At 44.3% G+C, this 23,480-nt stretch overlaps 1 protein-coding gene across 1 annotated transcript; it reads left to right on the top strand.

Annotated features, from left to right (window-relative positions):
- The first annotated feature begins 10,600 nt into the window (after positions 1-10,600).
- Positions 10,601-22,467, top strand: LOC129344798 (arylacetamide deacetylase-like 4). The gene is made up of 4 exons (XM_055001687.1): positions 10,601-10,875; positions 16,720-16,936; positions 18,770-18,833; positions 21,122-22,467. Exons 1-4 carry the CDS (start codon positions 10,699-10,701, stop codon positions 21,900-21,902), a joined length of 1,239 nt encoding a protein of 412 aa, XP_054857662.1. The 5' UTR covers positions 10,601-10,698; the 3' UTR covers positions 21,903-22,467.
- The last annotated feature ends 1,013 nt before the right edge of the window (positions 22,468-23,480 follow it).

Raw genomic sequence — 23,480 nt, forward strand, 5'->3', positions numbered from 1 at the left:
GTGAGTTGTGTTATTTTTCTGTGTGGGGGACTGCTGGTGTAATGTGTCATAATGCTTTGCCTACTTGTACTTTGGAAGGGAGAAAAAAAAATTTAAAACTTTATTTTGTGTTGTTCGTGTTTTATTCTTTGTTGTGCAGTTGGTTCCCATCATAGGGAACAATGGAGCTGGCTGGCCAGCCATCTCTGTAGGTGGTGGGGGAATTTGAGGGAGGGTGTCTGTGGTTCAGGTGCTCTTTCACAGGGACCAGCTGGCACTCAGAAGTGTGCCCACCATTGTGGCACCCCTGGGCTGTGCAGAATTGCCCAGGGAAAGAGAGTTTAGAAGTTCCCAGCATAGGGAACAAAGGGAGAGGGCTGGCCTTTGCCAGCCTGTTCCTGGGGTTATGGGTGTGGGGCAGGTGGGGGTGGATTTGGGTCTGTGAGGGGCTAATGTGGGGATTTGGGTCTGTGTGTGGCAGCTGGGGGGGAATTGGGTTTGTGTGGGGCTGTAAGGGGTGGACTTTAGGGGCTGAGAGGACCTACTTGGGGAGGCCATGAAATGCCCCCCCCAAGTGGGAGCAGTCTGAGCCTTGGTGGGGGGTGGGAGGAAGGGTGGGAGAAGGGCCCCAGAGGGCTGGGGGGCATTTTGCATGCAAAATGCCACCCCTGGCAAGACAAGCCTCCCCCAGCTGTCAGTGGTAGAGAAAAGAGCACCTACTTGGGGAGGCCATGAAATGGCCCCCCCAAGTGGGAGCAGTCTGAGCCTTGGTGGGGGGTGGGAGGAGGGGTGGGAGAAGGGCCCCTGAGGGTGAGGGGGCATTTTGCATGCAAAATGCCACCCCTGGCAAAGGAAGCCTGCTTCTTCATTTTTCCCCATAGGAAATAATGAAGAAGATGAGCAGCAGCATGCTAACAATATGCTGCTCCTTCGCTTTCTTATGGGAGGATGGGGGGACCTGCTTTGGGGGGCCATAACATGGCCCCCCAAAGTCCAATCTGTCTGAAACTTGGGTGGTTGTTAGAGAAGGGTTAGAGTAAGGTCCCCACCAATTTTGGGCTTATTCGGTGGGAAAATGCCTCCCCCAGACGTCCGGGAAGACGGAGGCATTTTCCCATTGAAAAGCCGAAAGAAAGCTGAAAGAATCCCGAAACGTTTCGGCTTTTTTCTTTCAGCTACCCGAAACGTTTCGGCATTCCCCGAAACGTTTCGGCATTCCCCGAAAGAAGCCGAAACACTTTTGTTTCGGCATTCTTTCGGCATTCTGAATGCCGAAACGCACATCCCTAGTCGCAATGCTAAGAAATCCAACTCTCTGCACTCAACATTCCAGTGAGTCCCTTGGCCTTTTGGGCCTACCAAATTCCCCTCAAAATGTGGTATGTGGAAATTCTTTCATAGGTTTGCAATAGCCTGGATCAGGGTTTGGAGTTGCCAGAGTTCTGTGCTGAGTTGTGTGGATGAGGGGAGAGAAGGAACTTGTTCCTCACATGCCACCATGTCTGCCCATGACCTGACCCTAAAGAAACAAGACCTCGAATCTTTCTTTTACTGAGAGCTAAGCTACAAGAGATGAATTACACGAGGAGGAGCACATGAATGGAGCCGGGAAGCTGAGTTCTAAAAGAGATCAGAAGGCTTTGTCAATTTCCTCTCTCTACAGAGCCAGGGAGAGCAAGGCTGATTTCCTCTTCACCTCTTAAAAGGGGAGGTGAAACTGACCGAGCCTTCCGGAGGAAAGAGGAAATTAACAAAACTTCTGAGCAGCCATCTCCCTGGCTCTGTAGACAGGGGAAATTGACAAAGCCTTCCGATCTCTTTTAAAACTCAGCTTCCTGGCTAACATTGCGACTCGCTTCACGTGCTCCTCCTTGTGTAATTCATCTCTTGTAGCTTGGCTCTGAGTGAGACCATTGATCTTTCAAGGATTGGATTGTCTACTCTGACTGGCAGCTTCCAAGGTCTCATGTGGAGATCTTTCAGCCCCATATTACTTGAGCCTTTTAACTGGCAAGATGAGGGATATTCCGCATGTAAAGCCTTCTCCTTTTATCAGACACCCATTGTGTGTATAACACTGCATGTTTTAATCACAAACTACACTTTCTTTTAAAGAATACTTTTTTTATTTTACTGTTAAGGTTAAAAGCCCAATCAAAAGGGCAGAGAAACAAGAAAGTAAAGATAAAGGAATGCAAAAAGAGAGAAAAAGAGAAGAACAAAAAAAGAAAAAGAATACATATTCAATGTATTGTCGAAGGCTTTCACGGCCGGAGAACAATGGTTGTTGTGGGTTTTCCGGGCTGTATTGCCGTGGTCTTGGTATTGTAGTTCCTGATGTTTTGCCAGCAGCTGTGGCTGGCATCTTCAGAGGTGTAGCACCAAAAGACAGAGATCTCTCAGTGTCCATTTTTCTCTACAACACCTATCATATCTTTACAAATATTATACTTGTAGTTTTGATACCTCAAAAATTTATCTTTTCAATACTCTTTATTTTTTCCCAAATTTATTTTTTCCCAAATTTATCTTCACATATAGCACTTTTTTGCCAATTACACTCGTTTTTGAAGATGTACCAGAAGAAATACCTTGTGCTATGTCTTTTGTGTATGGAAATGGCAGTGGCATACAATCATTTTCATTTGGCTCAAGTAGACAATGAGGAGTAGCTTTAGCATTTCTGCTTAGGCAAGGAGTATTGCACACCCAGTATTGGAACTGAAAACAGAGGCACACAGCAGATTGATACATTTAGAGAGCTGCCTCCAAACATCCCACCCACTGCTGTAATGATGGCCCTTTTGCTTGTTAAAAAAATTATCTTTATGACAATGGGAATTATGTTACACAAACTTCGCAAGAAACTCCTGCTAGGTTCTGATGCATATTCCATTCCTGGTTTGGATTCCTACCATAGTTCGATGTACTTGATGAGCTGCTTCATGATGGAGTATTTTGGTTTGATGATGAACATATTGCTTGTGTTTATTGAATAGTTCAATGCAAATGAAAGTTGGTTCCTCAGTCCCTGAAATGCCCTGACCTGGATGGGCTAGGCTAGGCCAATCTTGTCTGATCTCAGAAGCTAAGCAAGGTCAGCCTTGGTTAGTAATTGGATGGGAGACCTCCAACGAAGAGCAGGGTTGCAGAGGTAGGCAATGACAAACCACCTCTGTTAGTCTCTTGCCTTGAAAATCCCACTAAGGGTCACCATAAGTCCGCTCTGACTTGAGGGCACTATCCACCACCTGTATATATAGGATGGTGAGCCCCCCCCCGACTTACCGGGGGCCCATTTTGCCGTTGACGGGGCCGGGCGGGAGACTCGCAGAGGTCTTCTGGGTCGCGGGCTGCTGGAGAGGCCGCGACCAATCACTTTGAATCCCGGGCGCCCAATCACGGGCGCCCGGGTTCAGAGCAGGGGGGACGTGGCCGGCGCGGACCGCTGTCCTGCGGTCTTGCCTCTGGTCTGGCGGGATGGTTTAAATCTCACCGCCTCCCTGCCCAGCCCTCAGTCAGCGCCGGCCCTCGCGGACGATCGGAGCATCACCCACCCGCCTCTCCCTGTACATTTTGTCTTTTATCTTTCTGTCACAACTGTAGCGGTGGGGCATTGGATCAGATCCCATTTGTTGGGGAGACTGGGCCTGCGCACACAGGCTCCCCATTAAGGGGATTCCGTTATGGAGTCTTGGGGGTGAGCGGTGAGGGGCACGCCCAGCTCGGGGGCTGCCAGGGCACGCCACCCCCAGGTGGCATGGGAATCACCAAAGGGTGTACACCGGGTGATCTCCCCCTTCATGCCACTCCTGGTTTCCTCCCTCAGCCTGGGGCCTGAGGGGGATGTGGTTCATCGGCTGACAGGCGGGTCACGCAATGCGGCGGATCTGATCCACATGCTACGCCCATACTCCTCATTTGCTGTTCAATAAAGTTGTGGCCTTGTTTTCTCCAGTCCTGTGTAAGTCTGCTTTGTTTTGCGCCGCACACTCTCCCCACGGCATTCAACCATAGGCAGCAAATATATCATCTATCTGATGACGGGAGCTCTGCTTCTCAGAAGCTCATACCCTGGACATCTGATTGGTCTTTAAGGTGCTTCTGCACCCAAATCTTGCTCTTCTAGTATACATTAACGTGACTACGCACCTGAAACTAATTTCAAAGAGCAAAACATTTCTCAAATATTATTGCTGTTATTACTGTTGCTGTTATTGCTGTGGCTATGGCTATGATTAATTATATGATTAATTATATTATTAATTATATATTACAATGTGCTAGAAACCCTTGCCAGGTTTCTAGCTTTTCCTCATCTGACTCGTAAACTTAATGTGAGGGTGTTATGCCTATGGCACTACATAACAAAATTCTGCTGTCCCAGTTACTCCTGAAGCTGTTTCGACATGCATTTCCCACACTGAATGCAGTATGATCAATGTTCTCTTGACGCATGCAAGTTTCAAGTGGGTAGCTGAGATACTCTGCAGTAGAAGAGCAAGATCTGAGTCCAGTAACACTTCAAAGACCAAGAAGATTAACATCTGGGATACCAGATGTTTTGCTAATGAGTTAGAAACCATAGATTTCACCATTATATTGCCTTACATATTATCTGTTGCTTTAAATATGTACTCCTATATCCTACCTGTGCTTTATGTTGTTCAGTGTAAGTCCTAGAATTGATTATGTTATATTTCAGCAATTCCTCAACCCCATAATGGATCCTTGCTAATACTATATCTTTGTAAACTTATATTCTTTTACCCCATAACATTGTTTATGGAAATGTTCTTGACACTGTATGGAAATGCCTGCCCTTGTCCTTGCTACTAAAGGTACTAATCTCACACTATGTAATCCGCCTTGAGTCTCAGAGAGAAAGGTGGAATATCAATCGATCGATCGATCGATCGATCGATCGATCAATCAATCAATCAATCAATCAATCAATCAATCAATCAATCAATCAATCACAGGCTATCAGCTTCTGAGAATCAAAGCTCTTCTTTGAAAACTTTATCCCCCGGAACTCTTGTTGGTCTTTAAAGTGCTATGGACGTGAATCTTGCATGCAAGTTGTCATCAATCAGGCAGTGTGAAGTTGCTAATGAATCTAGCTCAATGCCAATGAAAACATGAGTTGTCCCGCTGGAGGATCCATTTTGTCAAAGGCAATGGCCAGGCTAGCTTTCAAAATGCAATCCTCATATTTAAGCATGTTTTATGAACCTAAAACCCTGTCAATAAAATATACGTATGTAATATACAGTCATGTCTGCCTCCTAACTGACCACTTCAGCATCATATTGACCCTTTTCAATGCAGAGCAAGAAATGAAGCAATTGTACTTTACTCGGTGAATGTCCTCGATGTTGATTGTATCCGGGGTCTGAGGCTCTGCCCCCGGACTTAGCAGGAGAAGGGGAGGGGAGACGGCCAGATGACCACTGCTCAGCTGTTCAGATAGGGAGAGGGAGAGAGGGAGAGGGAGAGAGAGAGGGAGAGAGATTACACACTGTGTAATCTGTCTGGGATGTCAGTGATAAAGGAATGTAATACATACCCTTGAAAGAAAAATTCAGCTATTTGAAATCACAGACCTCTGGGATCATCTAGTCTAACCCCCTGCACAATGCTGGAAATTCACAACTATCTCCTCCCCTCCCCACACACCCAATGCCCAGAACATAGCAAAAAACCATCAGGATCCCTAGCCAAAATGGCCTGGGGAAAATTGCTACATGACCCAAGGTGGTGATCAGCCTTACCCTGGGCATGTAAGAAGTGGCCACAAGAAATCTTTAGGATGAACAAGAAGGAGCCATAGCATAAGTATCAGTAGGCTTACCATTTGCCTGCACATGGCAGACAAACTCCTTGGGATTTGATCCATTCACTTCAAGCAATGGGTGGGGGGGGGGGGAGAAAATTAAAGGGAGAAAAAGGCTCTGGCATAGTCACCAGCATATCATTTCCAGGAGCAGCCTGGAAGTGACAATGGTAGCTCTAGGAATCACCATAGAGTTTTACCATGGAGTTGTAATGATTCCTAGAGTTCCCATAGTCACTTCCCAGTTGTCCCTGGAAGTGATGTCATTATGTCACTGACATTGCTGACACCTCCCTTTCCAAGATCATCTTGGGTCTCCGGAGTATTTGCATTAAAAACATTCTGTCACATACCTTTGGAGAATTCATGTAAGGAAGTTCCCTTCCCCCTCTCTCCTCCTCCCCTCCCTCTCCTCAGCTCCCCTCCCTTCCCCTCTCCTCCTGTACCCTCCCTTCCCTTAACCTCCCCTCCTGCTCCCTCCCTTCCCCCTCTCTCCTCCTCTCCTCCCTCTCCTCAGCTCCCCTCCCTTCCCCTCTCCTCCTGTACCCTCCCTTCCCTTAACCTCCCCTCCTGCTCCCTCCCTTGCCCTTGTCTCCTCCTGTCTTTCCCCTCCTCTCCAGCTCTGCTCTGTAAGTCCACCTGAGCTAGTCTTCAAAATCTGGATCTCATATGTGGGGGAACAACTACTACTATAACAACAACAGGTAGAACCTTGGCCATGCCTGGGACCTCCTGGCTCTCCTTTAACAATTACTGTTTGTTTCCAAATTTCACCCTAATCTGTAGAATGTGAGCCTTTGTGGCAGTCGGGGGCTCAGAATATGGAGACCCCTCCTTCCTCAAACCAAGTTGTGCATGCTAAGGGCTCAGTCTCTCCCCTTTGGAGCCAATTGGTTGCATGTGCAGACAAACTTGCCGTTAAGGAACACAAGATGCTGCCAGATGGTCCCTAACTGCATGGCCTGCCTGCACAGCCTCTGTGGGCATGGACGTCTGTTTGAAGAAGGATGACAATATGCCTAGAACGGTTATGTGAAGATCTCTCCTGCACCTTGCACTTTATTTTGGCATCATCTGCTTCATCTTTTTCAAGGAAGTGTGGACCTGTGAGACTGTTGCCCTGGGGAAACACCCAGAGGCTATTCCATCAGCAATTTCGGCTTATATATCTGTACTTATATGTATTGATTGTACCTATTGATTGTTATTGATTAGGATGTATGATTGTTGTCTTGATGCACTTGTAGCACTGTAGCACCTTTAAAATAATTTTTAAAAATGTATAAAAACCTATTTAATGTATGGTTTAGAAACCCAGTACTGGGAGTTTTTTGAGTAGTAGTATCTGTGCGGTAAGTACCAAAATGAAGCACACACATTGCAGCCTCATTTCCCAGATTTGGTTAAACATTCCAGAAGTTGCTTTAATCAGCAGAACTGGCGTCTTCTGTATTTAATTTTGGTTTGTCTTTTCCGTTATGTACACCCCTAGTAGCATCTAATTATCCGCTAACTTGAAGCTAAAAAACTTGAACGGGAATTGTAGTGCACTTACCAAGTTAGCTGCATGCTCATCTTGCAGCTTCAGAACGCATGTTATGGGGCAATAGCCTGCAGATCCTGACATCTGGTATTTCAGCAGTTTGGCCAGACATCCAGGAAGAATGACTGGTAAGCTGCGTAATCAATTAGCACTTATCATCTCTGTACCAATTCTGCATGCCTAAACTGTTTATATTGAAAAGTCACTCTTCCTCGTGTAAATTTTCTCCAACAAATATGACATTGGGGAAGTTACGATAATTAGCTAGTGTGGTGCAGTGGTTAGAGTGTTGAACTAGGATCTGGAAAACCCAGGTTCAAATTTCTGCTCTGCCATGGAAGCTTGCTGGGTGACCTTGGGCCGGTCATGTGCTCTCAGCTTAACTTAATTCACAGGGGACAAAATGGAGGAACAAAATGAAGGGGGGCAGGATGTTGTAAGTCACTTTGGGTATCCATTGGGGAGAAAAGTGGGGTTTAAATCAAGTGCAAAAATAAATAGCTTCAGTTCAAGGAGATATGGAGGGACAGAAATATTTCAAAATAAGTAAATAAAATGGCTGCTCTGTCCAACAGGGGGAGCTGCAACAAAAAACCTGAATCGTTCAAGGAACTGGAAATGCAACTCTAGCATATAGATCAGATAATTTGAAGACATGTCACAACAGCAGCCTGAAGTCCTGCAGAGGGCGCTGAGTAAGCCACTCCTCTCAGCCCCAGCTCCCACAGACAGGTACCAAGCATGACAAGACTCAATAGCAACATAGAAATATAGAGTTGGAAGGGATCCCAAGGGTCATCTAGTCCAACCACCTGCACAATGCAGGAAGAACATAATAAGACGAAGTTACTTCACAGACATCATCCAAGGACTCTCGGCCCATGAGGTCTGCACTTTAATGGAGACTGCTACTGCTTCTTTCTTATACTCCTGTCCTTTAGAAGTCTTCTGTTGTAGGGGTATGCATTATGGAATTTTTGAGTCAAAAATATACATGAAAATTGCTGTTTCAAGTCATTACTATGATTTTCCAGAAATTTAACACAAATCTGGGATGCTTGGTAATTACAAAAAAACCCTTCCTGAAAAATCTGTGGGGTTTTTTCGTGTTCGAGTGCTTGCTTACCTTAACTTTTAGATTTTCAATGGTTCTCTTGTTTTTCTTCGCTGGGTGAGAGCTTTCAGCTCTCCCAATTATTCTGAGCTCTCAGCCTGTTCCACTCACGAAAAATTCACAGCCCTTGCATGCACACACATCCCAGTCCAACTTGTAACTCGCTGTTCAATCACTAAATTAAAACTTTGGACACAACATTTGTTCAAAATTGCAGGTTTTCTTGTTTGTAAATTGGGCTTGGAGATCTCCACACACTGGAGTACTGTTTGTACAAGTTGCTCATTAGAAATCCTCATGGAAAGGCTCCTCTGGTACGATAGTTCTGCTTCCTCTACATAACTCCTGTGACTTTTCTAGCATCTGTTCAGTACTTTAGCTAGTAAACACTAGAGGTCTCTTTCCTCCTTCAAATTCTTGATGCGATACTATACCTAAGCCTTTTGCGTTAGCATCTGTTTGGAGAATAAAACATTTGTTTGAAACAGCAAAATTAAATATAACTTGTAGTACAATCCTAACAGTCGTACCCTTCTAAATGAACTGGGATTGTTTGAAATGGGATTGTTCATCCTACTATCAATTAGAGATGGGCACGAACAGAAAAAAACCCGAACATGATATTTGTTATTCGTTGCCATCCAGGGACTCACAAACACTTACGAACATGACCTGTTCACAAACATGTTCGTGGTTGGATGCTCGTGGGGGCCAGCAGGCTCTCCTCCAGCCATCATCCAAGTTTGGTCAAGATCCCTACTGCACCACTCCCAGAAACCTGACCTGAGCAGGCAGCAGGAAAGGTACCAATAATAAATAATAGCTTGACCCCAGAGCCTGGAAGCAGCCCTGGAACTTGAAGGGGTAGATCCCTATCCCACCACACACAAAGAAAATTCAAGCTCCAATGCACTCTAGCAAAATGCCAACAGCAGCTGTCTCTCCCTCTTCACTGTCTGCAAAGCCAGAGCTGGGAGCCCCCCTCCCTGCTGGTCTTTGCTCCCTTGTAACAAATTTGGAGCTCCACACTTGAAAGGAAGACATGCCTATCAAGCTAAATTGGGCTTAGATTGGGGTTTCCAGGGCAACAGCACTCTGTAAGTGGCCTTAGGTAAGCCACTCCTCTCAGGCCCAGCTCCCCAGCTGTATTGTGGAGATAATAATAACCAGTGCTTTTTTTCAGCTGGAACGTAGTGGAATGGAATTCTGGAACCTCTTGAAAATGGTCTCATGGCTGGTGGCTCCACCCCCTGGTCTCCAGACAGAGAGGAGTTTAGATTGCCCTCCGTGTCACCGAGTGGCGCAGAGGGTGATCTAAACTCCCCTCTGTCTGGAGACCAGGGGGCGGGCCACCAGCCATGTGACCATTTTCTCCGAGGGCAACCCACTGAGTTCCACCACCTCTTTTCCCAGAAAAAAAGCCCTGATAACAACACTGATTTGGTCACTGAGTGGGCCCTAATCTTTCCAGAAGGGTGGTATATAAGCACACTGTTGTTGTTATTGCTGCTGTTGTTATTATTTATGACAATGTTAAAAAATAGCCAACAATTAGTGGCTGCTTTGTAAGTTGCAATTATTTTTGGAAACAGAGACAATTCAAATATATTCATGACTCAAGTAGTAAAGGTGGGACTCCTAAGTGAACAAAGTGGTTTTGAACCACTTGCAACAGGTGAAGATTTCCAAATGCCCAGAGAGTCGCTCCATTTAGTATCTGTGGAAGAAGCTTTAAAAATAAAACTAAGATGGGGTTTCCAAGCAGACTCTTTTAATTTTATAGAATCTAAGAATGTCGAACATAGCCTTTCCAGATTTTTGTTTGATAATCAGCCAAGAACCTGACTGATTAAAAACACCCTCTAATGCAGCAAGAGCATAATGGCAACAAAATATTTGGCAAGCAGGAGGGGTATTATCTAGATCACTCTCTCTCCCACATTTATTAAGAAGCAACCCAGCCCTCGGGCAACTGAGAAAGCTGGGTGCATTGCTTAGCTGGAAAGTCAAATGAAAGGAGTGTGTAGGGCGGCAGCTTCGTTAGCAGTACTCTGCAAGATTGTTGGCAAGTGTGGCATATATGAAGCTCCTACTTACTAGTATTACAATCAGTCCCTCTCCACCCATGCTATGGGAAAGGTATAAGCTCACAGCCAAGTACCCTGGAAATTCACTTCACTCTGAGACATAAAAGGCACAACTGGTTAATGCACCTTTGAAGACTCGATGGCATTGCTGTGGGATTTCTTATGGCAGGTATCCATGATCCTAGCCATTGGTCCATGCCTGCTGCTATGCTGGGCAATCTATTATCACTTCTCCACAACAGAAATTCCTCTGGGGATTTGTCAACCTCTGAAGATAAGAATGTTGCACATCTCAGGGTCCATGTGCTTTGCTCTGGTAAGTTATTGCTATGCTACCTGTTTTTTTCTTTTATATTGTGTATCATTGATGTGATCTGCTCTGAGCCTGCTTGCAGGGAGAGTGGATTATAAATATAATAATAATAATAATAATAATAATAATAATAATAATAATAATAATAATAATTCAGAACTTGTTAAAAATCAAATTTGATCCTGTTGCAAAGATAATATTTGGGAATAAGTTGGTCTTGGGATTGCAATGCTGGAGGGTGTGTGTACATGCAATGCTGGAGGGTGTGTGTACATGTGCTGAAAATAATCCCAAGGACTCCTAATAATATGTGGCTGTGTGCACACTACACATGATTTTCATGACCAGCGGACAGTGATGGAAAACACTTTCTTCCAAAGTGAAATCCCAAAAATCCAAAAGAGAACTTCTAGGGGGAAAAGAGATGATTAGTTCTCTCCTAATAAAAATGTTACTCATGCCCCACTTCTCTAAGCAGTGAGAAGTCTGGTGCATTTCTTTCATTATTAATTACAATAATTACAACATTTTGTAATTATCAATAATTACAACATTTTGTAATTATCATAATTAATATGAACACAAAACAAATCCCCCATATAAACAGTCTATAACAAGAGATTGTATTTCATTTTGTTCTACTCTCTTTCATTATGGCAGTCTCTGCTTCTATTGGTTTCACTTTTACGAGCAGGCAGCATAATAGCAATAGCAATAACAATTAAAAACTACTCAACTGTGGAAGAAGAATGCAACAGTAGTCCCCATTGTCATGGGGCACTTGGAACTATCTCAAAAAACTTTGCAATTCATATGGAAAGACTGTAGCTTTCTGACATAACTCCTACTGAACTGCAAAAGATGGCACTACTTGGAACAGTGTACATATTACACTGATATCTGGTTGATATTTAGATCTCCGGTGGAAACTTGTATCAACTTAGCAATGCCAATCAATAATAGCATGTGACCTCTGCTTATTGTTGATTGTGTTTTGGATAATTCGATGATGATGATGATGATGATGATGATTAAGGGCATAAAGAAAGTACAGTGTTCCTAGAGAATGAAGGAAAAGAAGCTCCGTGCTTTCTTTGTTGATTGCAAGATATAGCCTCTGGGATTACACTCTCGTGTGAGGTATTCTAATTCTGAAACATACGAGGTGGGGTTCCGTCTCCCTCTCTCCCTCCAGTGCCTGCCATGCTGTGCCCATTTTTAGTTTTGAAGCACAAGCTCCCCTGCTCGTCTGCTGCTGTTCAAATTTTATCCCCCTGCCATGCAAACCTACCTCAATATCCTCGTCCTGCTTGCTGCCTGCCCACAGCCTTACCCTCTTTGTGCCCCTAATGCCCTTGCCTTTTCAGTCTATCTCCTCTTTGTGCTACTGTTCTTCAAACTCAGAGGCTGCAGCGCAGTCTGTATTATTGGCTGGAATCCTTCCTATCAATTTTCCCATAGAAAGGCACATGAGTACCATTCATTGCCTGAAAAGGTGTGTGTGTGGGGGGGGGGGGGGGGAGATGGCTTTATTCTATCTGTTTGAAATTTGACAATATGGGTGTCTTTGGAGAATGCTATTCTCCTCCTGAGTTTTGTTCAGTTTGGATGGAAAACCATGAAAGTACAGACCTCAAAAAAAAAAAAGGAGGGGGTTTTCCACAGAAACCAAAAGGAAATAATAATTACAAAAACAATAACGGAAGAAACAATGATGAAACAAAACCATACAAAACAACCCCAAAATGAAACAGACCCTTTGAATTAAGAACAGAAGCAAAAGATTAATAGTAATAATAATAACATTCAATTTATATACCACCCTTCAGGACTACTTTACACTCACTCAGAGTGGTTTACAAAATATGTCATTATTATCCCCACTAGCTAACAACTACAAAGGCTACTCCAGGAACAACACGGTACTGCCCAAATCTCACACTCTCCCAGAGTACAAAGGCACAAAAATACTATTGATACAATTATTATAATTAAAACATTATATTTCTATAAAGTGCAAAAGTGCAAAACGTGCTCCAATAATATTCTTAAGACCATACTAATTTGTATGTACACTAATAGATGTGTATAGTAGTATGGTCAGTAGTATGAACTTTTTGTTCAAAGGGTTTCCTAAGGTTTGGTAATCCTAACGCTGGTGCTGACATCAGGGTTCCCCTTACCACATCAAAGGCATGAATGTCCTCTGGTGTCCATGCTAACACTTCTGGTTCCCCTTGATGGCACTTTGCTACTAGGGGCTGGGTCACTGCACTACAGTCTGGGATCCAGGAACAAAAGAAAGCTGCCATTCCCAAGAATGTTCTAAGCTCCTTTTCCTTACTGGGGAGAGGCAGTTGACAGATACCCCACAGATACATGAACTAGTTGGGCTTTCTCTCTTGAGACTCAAAAGCCCCATTCTCCTAGAAAATTTAGAAGGGATACCAGGGCTGATCCCACAGTTCTAGCATCTATCCCAGATAAAAGGGAAATCATTCACAATACTCATTCCATAAGTTTCCCATGGAGCCAGAATTTTCAGACCAACAGGGTCCTCAAAGTACACTACCCCTTTTCAAGTCCTGTAGTCAAATCAGACCACAAGGAGCAGATATTGGCCCAGACCAAGTGCAGCACCATGCTCTCAGTAGTCTACACTACTATACACATCTATTCTACATAATAAATATACCAATAAATATTTCCATTAAATCACTACAAAAATATCCATATTTCATTTCGTTTCTCCAACGGATGGGGAAGTTCCTTATATCTATACAGAGTGAGTGGCCATCCCCTATTCACTTGGCTGAAATCAGGCACAGAGCAGAAGGGAATACCTGCCTTCCGCCTTCACCCAGCTGGGATCAGGAGTGAAGTAGGTGGCAATGCCTGCCCCCGCCATCACCCAGCTGGTATCAGGAGCAGAGCAGGTGGCAATGCCCACCCCCCTTCAACCAGCTGGAATCTGGAGTGGAGGAGGTGGAAATGTCTGCCCCCCTTCATCCAGCTGGGATCAGGAGCAAAGCAGGTGGCAATGCCTGCCCTCGCCTTTGCCCAGCTGGTATCAGGAGCGGAGCAGGTGGCAATGCCTGCCCCCCCTCACCCAGCCAGGATCAGGCGTGAAGCAGGCGGCAATGCCCACCCCTATTCACTTGGCCAAAATCAGGCACAGAGCAGGAGGAAATGCCCACCTCCCCTTCACCCAGCTGGAATCAGGTGCGGAGCAGGTGGCAATGCCTGCCCCCCTCCACTTGGCCAGGATCAGGTGACGAGGAGGTGGCCATGTCTGCTCCCCCTCCTGCCTTTATCTGGCCAAGATCAGGAGGAGACAATACCCACCTGCCCGTCCTCCCCTTTCTAGAGCCCATTGTATTCTTCCCCACAACTGTTTTTTGTTGATAGTCACATTATATGTTGAATTACGTCACCAATGGGTGGAATCAGTTCTTTGGGGGACCTGGAGGATCTTCCATAAGTACCCTTTATAATGAATGGGACATCCACTTGCGCTCATCCCATGCCTTCACTTGTTCTTTAACAACTTCTTATTTATGCTTAGAGCAGGTCAGGAGTTGGTGATGCAAAAAAGTGTGCCTATCTTCTTTCTCTGCATGCCATCTCTACTAATTGCTGGCAGGCAAGCAATCAGATAAAATGGACGGAGGGGAACAAAATATTACAAGTCTGCCCTTGTGCATCGTTGTTCAAAAGAATGGCACATGCCTGTTCAGCACACCTATTTTTTCTATGCTTGGCACACCCTTCTTCTTGCACTCAGTGAACCATCAAAGCTCTCTGCTCCTCTTTTCAGGCATCAGATCCAACAAACACAAACAAACAGAATTGAAATATTTTGAAAGACTGAGTGAAAACACACACACACACAAGCACACACACACACACACACAACCTCTGCAGAAAATAACATCTGAAGAAAGACTGACAACTCTTTATGGGATTAGCAACAACAATATGAGAAAGATAGTAAGGGTAATCTACTCAAGACACAGAGGAGTTAGCCGTGTTAGTCTGTAGTAGCAAAATCAAAAACAGTCCAGTAGCACCTTTAAGACTAACCAATTTTATTGTAGCATAAGCTTTTGAGAATCAAGTTCTCTTCGTTAGATGCATAGTACAGAAACTGGTACATAGTACAGTTTCTGTACTATGCATCTGACGAAGAGAACTTGATTCTCGAAAGCTTATGCTACAATAAAATTGGTTAGTCTTAAAGGTGCTACTGGACTGTTTTTGATTTTGCTACTCAAGACAGGAAGTAATATTGAACAGTTGAAGTCAATGATAATTCAGTATTCTCAAGATTGCCATAAACCTCACAGTGGGCATCGTGAGCAGGTAAGCACCCGGTTTTCAATGGCCACAGTCTCCTGCCAAATGCTGAGCAGTGACAACAGATCTATGGGGAAGTGAAGTGGCATGGAGGGTCCTGCCAACTCTGAAGAGGGTCAAGCCCCATCCATGAAGAACAGTATGACCTAACCATATTTCTACATTAGTTTCAGAGTTTTGCAATCGAGGAGTCCATAGTATACAACATTTCCACTACAAATGGTTTTGTACCTCTGGATGAGAATGCAAATTCAAGCATGGAAAGAGCACATAACGTCCTGTATGAGCTTGCTACATTGACAGTGAAGGTTGTGTATCTCATCTTTGAGTTGTTGAACCAAATAAGATCTAATCTTGAGCAACTCACAAGGGTTGTGACCAAATCCAAAAGACTATCGGGACCTGCAAGTGACAGTCTGCTAAATACAGGATCCTACGTCAATTCAGCTCCAAATGGGAATAACTTAGGCTTGGATCTGAGGCAGAAGGGATCATTTTAATTTGACTTTGCAATAACACAAACTATGTTTAATGGTCTGCCAATATAAAGACCAGATCCCGATCTGAAAGAACAAGAAACAAGTCATTCTATACCTGAGAACTCTTTTCCCAAAGAACAATATGCGTATAGATTTAATTTCAATGGAAAAGTTAAATAATCAGAACCAAACACAGAGGGTACTTCTAACTTTTAGTAGTGTCAATGTTTATATACCCCCAAAATGTTCTAATGCTCAGGACAGCTATTTACTATTAGAAGACCTAATGTTCCCCTATCCTGGTTCTTAGGTGATCTTAGGTGGGGATTTTAACACCAGGATTGGCTTGAGTACCTTAGAGACGCAAACGGGCATCAATGCCCAGGATGCGGACCAAGCTTCATTTTTAGACCATCATTTGCTAGATTCTGTAATTAGTAAGGCTGGTTTGAAGTTTTTAGAGCTATTTTCTGTGTTCAATTGGTACAAATTACATGGAAGGATGTCTATTACATCAGGGGGTTCTTATACATATCTGTCTTCCCGCCATGCCAGCACAATTGACTATATAGCTGTTTCCACTACACTATTGGATCGAGTGAATCATTTTGAAGTGGGAGACTATGGCTGATTCCGCACACGTTGGATAAAGCACTTCCAATCCTCTTTAGAGATCATTTGGAACTGAATTTTTCATGTGTGAAACAAAAAATCCACTTCCAAACGATTGCTAAAGTGCATTGAAAGTGCATTATCCAATGTGTGCAGAATCAGCTAATATTGAAAGTGTTCATTGTCCCCTAGGGCTTCTATCAAATTGTAATAACAAACTTTGACTCCAACAGCCAAATCAACCAATGACATATCTCCTGGTTTTAGGAGACATAGCTGGACAGGTCAGCTACAAAACTCAGAGTCAGGTGGCAAATTTTATTTGCCAGACTGTTAATTTCACTTGTGTGCTTACACAACTGCAGTAAATGATTTCTGTGATTTCTGTTATTGTGAACAGGGTTATATTTGCTGGAAAATAGGTCTTTGTGGGGAGTTTACCATTTTGAGGATTGCTATGGATGGAATCCCTCCAATACCTGACCCAAGTCTATCTATCAAGGATATATACTTTGAAGATGTACGAATGAGGGTCTACAAACGCAAAGGCCCATCTCCTGAAAAGCGGAAAGGAATGGTGTTTTTTCATGGAGGAACTGGAACAACTGGAAGCATTGGTAAAAAAAAAAACCCACTATTTTTTAAATAGAAATTTTGAAATGAGGAACCACAGTATATAAATGACATTTTTATATATATATTTTTTACAAATGTACAAGCAGGGCACAGATGGAGGCAAGAAGCCATTCCTACACAGCAGCAACCCCCACGCAACCCCAGAGTGAGAGAGGGAGAAAGAAAGAGGGACAGAGGGAGACAGAGACAGATTATATCCCCAGTTGCTTAAGTTTTTACCATTCCAGACCTTTTCTCCTTCTCCGTTTCACCCAATCTTCAAAACAACTATTTTCACTCATGCTCATACACTTCCCCGTTCCCCTCAGCTGGGAAAAGGGAATTACTTTTTCTAAGCACTACTGAGAGCCTCGCTACAAGTGACATCTTCCACGCGAAGGGCACTTGATCATTTTCGCAAGTCTTTCTGGGTACTGAAGTCCCTCTCCCACACCCCTTTTCCTTCTGTTCCTTCCCCTCTCCGTTAGCACGGCTGCCTGAAGAGATGGAGAAAGCCTACGACAGCAGCTTTTGCAAATCGTCTTGCTGGGGGTTGGGGGATGCTCTGGAGAAAGCTGACATGTCGGTGAAGTCCTCCCCTCTCTGTTAGAACTGTTAGGATCGCTGCCTTAAAAGTCAGAGAAAGCCTGCGTTTGCAAATCGTTTCTCTAGTCGCAAGCCTGCTCTCAATGATCTTTGGGGGCGGGCAGCTGCAACTTTCTTAGCTTTCTCTAGAGTATTCCCCCCCTCCCCGAGCTGCCCGCTGCAGCTTTGCTAATCATCTTGCTCGGGGAGGGGGGGAAATACTCTAGAGAAAGCTAAGAAAGTTGCAGCTGCCCACCCCCAAAGATCATTGAGAGCAGGCTTGCGACTAGAGAAACGATTTGCAAACGCAGGCTTTCTCTGACTTTTAAGGCAGCGATCCTAACAGTTCTAACAGAGAGGGGAGGACTTCACATGTCAGCTTTCTCTAGAGCATTCCCCACCCCCCAGCAAGACGATTTGCAAAAGCTGCTGTCGTAGGCTTTCTCCGTCTCTTCAGGCAGCCGTGCTAACGGAGAGGGGAAGGAACAGAAGGAAAAGGGGTGTGGGAGAGGGACTTCAGTACCCAGAAAGACTTGCGAAAATGATCAAGTGCCGTTCGCATGGAAGATGTCACTTGTAGTGAGGCTCCGAGTCTCTGAACAGAAAAGTATATAGAGACATCTCTTGACAAGTAGTTCCCCAATGAGGAATCACTTCTACACCCATCTATGGCCAAAAGCTCTATATTTTGGGCCAAGTGTGAAAGTGGTGCCCCTGGTGCTATGCCATCTCTTTTAGGTCACACTGGAAGTTGTGTCATAGTGGGAGGGGGAGGGACAATGATAATGCTCTCGACCCATTTGGCCAGCTTGCTTCCACCCACTGATTAGCTGAGCATCAGTGGACAGAGGCCCCAGTCCCCAGGAGTTTGCATTCCATAAGTGGGCAAATGGGAACTCTAGTCACAATCAGAAAGCAAACCCACAACCACAAAGGCCTGGGTATACGTAAGGATAATCAACCCACAAAGCCAGTTTGGTGTAGTGGTTAAGAGCGAGGGACTCTAATCTGGAGAACCGGGTTTGATTCCCCACTCCTCCACTTGAAGCCAGCTGGGTGACCTTGGGCTAGTCACAGGTCTCTCAGAGCTCTCTCAGCCCCACCCACCTCACAGGGTGATATTGTTGTGGGGATAATAATGACATACTTTGTAAACCGCTCTGAGTGGGCATTAAGTTGTCCTGAAGGGTGGTATATAAATCAAATGTTGTTGTTGTTATTATTATTATTATAAAAATTTTCTCTTCCAGATGCTTATGAAAGAGTGTGCCGGTACATAGCCCAGAAGAGTGATGCGGTGGTTGTATCTGTTGGGTAAGTGACCCCAATTATATTATGTGCAAGCGCTGCTCGTATTCTTTTTATACACTTGGGAGAAAGAACCGAATCATGCCTATAGTGCCATGTGACAGTGTGGTGTAGTAGTTAGAATGTCAGAATAGGATCTAGAAGGCCCAGGTTCGAACCCCCACTTTGCTATGGACACTCGCTGGGTGACCTTGGGATAGTTACACTCTCTCAAACTAACCTTTCTCACATGGTTGTTGAGAGGATAAAATGGAGGAGGGGAGAACATGGTTAGCTATTTTGGAGTTCCCATTGGGAGAAAGGTGGGGTATAAATAAAGTAAGTAAATAAACTGAGCCAATAGCTACTCATTTATGACTTCATTTATTGTCTACCTTTCTCACAAAGACTTGGTTACAAAAATTAAATCAACAATAATTTGTTTGTTTAGAAATGCTCTACTGAAATTTTCGATGGTGCTGGGCAGCAACAGCTGAATCGTTATTGCTGTTTGTCACGGGGTCGGGGTGGCATGTCTTGGCACAGGCCTGAGTACACGTAAGGATAATCAAGACTGCCTGGGATACCATCCAAATTCGGAGCCAGGATGGGGCAGTTCAGACAATGAGTGATTCCGCACACATTGGATAATGCACTTCCAATCCTCTTTATAGAACATTTGGAAGGGATTTTTTCGTGTGCGGAACAAAAAATCCACCTCAAATGATTGATAAAGTGCATTGAAAGTGCATTATCCAACGTGTGCGGAATCAGCTACTGGCATCCTGCAGAGGAAGTCAGAAAGTGGTAAGCCACACTAAACGGTGGGAAGTGTTTTAAGAATAATGCAGCTCAGCCATTAATAAAACATAGCTTGATGCTTTTGAGTTCTTGTTTGCAAGAGGGCAAGTTTGATAGCTCAGGATTAGAAAAAGAAGGTGCTTCCTTCCGTCAGAGAATGTGAAATGAAAGATTAGCTGATCATGTTTAACCTCTTTAAACACGACAAGGATCATGATGATGTTTCATAAAGGATGCTTTAAAAAAAAGTGTAAAGTTTGGTCAATTTTTTGCAACCATGGAGCAAAGAGAGAAAGATTCTTTCTTGTTCTGACGGTTGAATTTTCAAGAACAACGTTTACATTTTTCATCCTTCTCTAGCTTGTTATGCAGAAATATAATTTAAATATTGTAGTATTTTCTACTCTGTAGTTTTGCATTGAGACTTGATATCATGGATGCATTGACTCTGTCATGGCCCAGTCTGAGAGTGAGGTCTCCTCTGGAGGAGAGGAGCCTCGTGTAGCCAGCCAGGACTCCTCAGGAGAAGAGGAGCCTTGTGTAGCCAGCCCTAGCCCTGATTCAGCAGAAGCCAGCAATCAGGAGCAACAGCTGCTGGCTGATCAGAGCTTGCAGCCAGCAGCTGAGACACCAGCACCCTCTAGCTCCTACACCACAGGGGAAGCTCAGCCAGGGACTTCTACAGGTGCAGCACAGCCAAGAGCCTCCACCCCCCCCCCCCAGGTTCACCCACGCCCAAGGAACGCCGCAGGCAGCGCCAGAGACTGGAACTGCAGGAGAGACGGCGCAGTGCTCGCCTCTTGAGCCAACGCCAGCTGCTGGAGAGTGATGATGAGTAGTGTCAGGATGGAGCCCAGGCAGCTGGCTGAAAACCACACCTGGCTATAAGAGCCAGTCTGGAGGAACTGCCAGGCGTGGAAGCAATGTGTCTATTGCCTGCAACCACTCTGTGGTCTGTGAACCTTGCCCGGGCCTGCTTTTGGACCTGACACTACCGGTAAATGACCTTGGATTGTACCTGACCTTGCTCTTGGACTCTGGACTCACTCCTGGCGTTATCTCGTGCTCTGACCACCGGTTTGACCTGGCTTTTGCTCTTGGAACTCCCCTCAGACTCTGCCATTAAGGTTTGGACTTGAACCACCCTGCTTGGGCTGGCCCAGCCCATGACAGACTGGACATAAGAAAAGCCTTGCTAGATTAGACCAGTCGTCCATCTAGTTCAATACCTTGTTTCATATGGCAACTAACTAGCTGATTTGGAGCACCAGCCAACAGGGTATAATGCCCAAGACCTTCTCCTGATGTTGCCTCCTAGTGGCTAAAGGGAGCCTCTTGTAGTTAAAGGCTATTTATGGATATCTCCTCCATGAATCTGTCTAACCCCTTTTAAAACTCATCTACGTTTGTGGCCATCACAACCTCTCATCACAATGAATTCCGCACTTTTGTGAGTATATTAAGTAAAAGAAAAGAGAAATGAGAGTTGAACGATAACCTTGTTTTTATTACAGGTATCACTTGGCTCCAGAATATCAATATCCCACACAGTTCAGAGAATGTCTGAATGCTACAGTGTTCTTTATGAAGACTGCAGAGAACTATGGAGTTGACCCTGCTCAGATTATAATTAGTGGAGAAACCGTTGGAGCCTTGCTTGCTTCTTATGTGGTTCAGGAGCTGGTAGAGAGACCAGACATCGCCAAACCACGCGCTCAGATCTTGATCAGCCCTATTGTACAGGCTTTGGATTTAAATTTGCCTTCTTATCAACAAAACCATTTTGTCCCCATTGTGTCCCGTAGTGTTTTTTTATCATTTGTTTCATCGTACCTGACCAAGAACAAGTCAGTGGTGGACTACACACAGATGGAATCATTTGTCTCCAAAGATGTGATGGTGAAGTACCAGAAATGGCTAGATTCAGATCGTATCCCTCAGGAATTGCAAGCGAAAAGACCCTTTCATGAAGTTTCATCATTTACTTCCCCTTTTGATAATTTTGAGTTCACCATGAAGGCTATATTCAAACCACCAATTAGTCCACTTCTAGCTGAAGACGATGTCTTTCCCCACCTCCCTGATACTTTCATTTTAACGTGTGAATTTGATGTTCTGAGAGACGATGGACTCTTGTATAAGAAGCGGTTAGAAGACAGCGGTGTCCGTGTGTCCTGGTGCCATCTCAAAGATGGATTTCACGGGGTGTTCTACCTTTTCAATCATTGGTTTGTAACTTTTCCATGCTGTAGAATAGGAGTAGACAACATATTGGATTACATCAAAAGTTTATAAATGTGAAATATCCAGAAGTTCTGTATGATAATGGGTACTGTTATCTTTTCAAGTAATTTAGAAGCATTAATTTTTTTCTTGTTGCAAGAAGAGTAAAAAAAAAAAAACACCACCTAAAACACAGAGTACTAATATCATTTATTTAAAGCAGAGTAGTTGAAGAATTCTTTCAATCTTAGGCGTCTGAAATAGGCCTCCAGGTCTCCACAAAGTTGTATGGTTTGTGTGGGTCTGGCTGGGCAAAAAGATAGACCACGTGAGAGGACAGATTCCTCTGCCGGGGTCAGTTTCTAACTTCTCTGCATTTATTTAAAGCGTTTCTGTGCCACCAGTCCTCCCAAAGAGCGCCTCCAAGGCTGCAAATATCAACACACCTTTCAACATCATAAAGTATAGATTAAATAATTTGATAAAAACAGCTGAACACAGCACAAGTGATGATCTGACCCCTTCCTATTAGAGTCATCCACCATATAGCTTCCAACGGGTAGATTGGTTGCCTCCGATTAGCAAACTGATTGCTGCTGTTTTGTATATCAATTTTCATAGTGTACCATCATGCTGTTTGTTTGACGTTAAACTGTTTTTATGATGTAAGTTATTATAAATATGTTTTTAATCTGTTGTAATCCGCCCTGGGCCTGCTTTGCGGGGAGGGCGGAATAAAAGTTGAAAAATAATAATTAAACAAACACACACACACACACACATAACACAAAAACCACAGGGGAGGACCAATAGCAGTTTTGTTTGGGGACGTGCCAAACAAAACAATAACAACAAGGGAGACAGGTGATGTCCTCAGATAGGAAATGCTAAAGTTTTGGCACTGCGACCGATAAGGCCCTTTCTCAGGTTGCCACCAGCCTCAGTTGGCAGGGGCACCCAAAACAAAGCCTCTAAAAATGACTGGAGTGGACAGGTAGGTTCATATGGGAGAAGGCAGTCCTGGTAGCACTAAAACCACCACCAAATAGTACCTTCCAATCCCAGAAAGTGGTCCGAAAGGATACCACGATTGATGGTATCAAAAGCGGCCAGGAGGTCCAGGAGACTCAACAAAGTTGCCCCTCCAGGTCCATCTCCTGGCACAGGTCATCCTGCAGGGTAACCAAAGCTGTTTCAGTCCCATAACCAGGCCTGAAACCAGATTGGAGCAGCTCCAAACAATCTACTCATTCAGGAATTTAAGTTGTCCAGACACCATTCATTCAATTACCTTGCTCAAGAATGGTGCATTTGAGACCGGCCATTCCTAAAGCTACCCTTTGTACAACCCAGAAGTGATTTAGTGAAGGATATAGCAGATTTTTATTATAGTTTTCTCCCACTGAGCAGCAGGCCTGGGTTAATGACCCAGATTGGAGCGATTAGTGGGCGGATACACTGCGGTTACATCAACATGCCTCGTCCTTATCTTTATCTTTATTACAGTGGCAACAAAAACTTGCCATCTGGAAAGTAATGAATTTGTTCCTATTGGCCAATAAGAATACTAATTTATCCTGATCTGAACTTCCTGGGAAAGTCCTCTTTACTGCTTGATTTATTTTGGCTCCTTTTAAAAAGAATGTATCC

The sequence above is a fragment of the Eublepharis macularius genome, chromosome 17 (genome assembly GCF_028583425.1).
Source record: "Eublepharis macularius isolate TG4126 chromosome 17, MPM_Emac_v1.0, whole genome shotgun sequence".
Taxonomy (NCBI): Eukaryota; Metazoa; Chordata; class Lepidosauria; order Squamata; family Eublepharidae; genus Eublepharis; species Eublepharis macularius.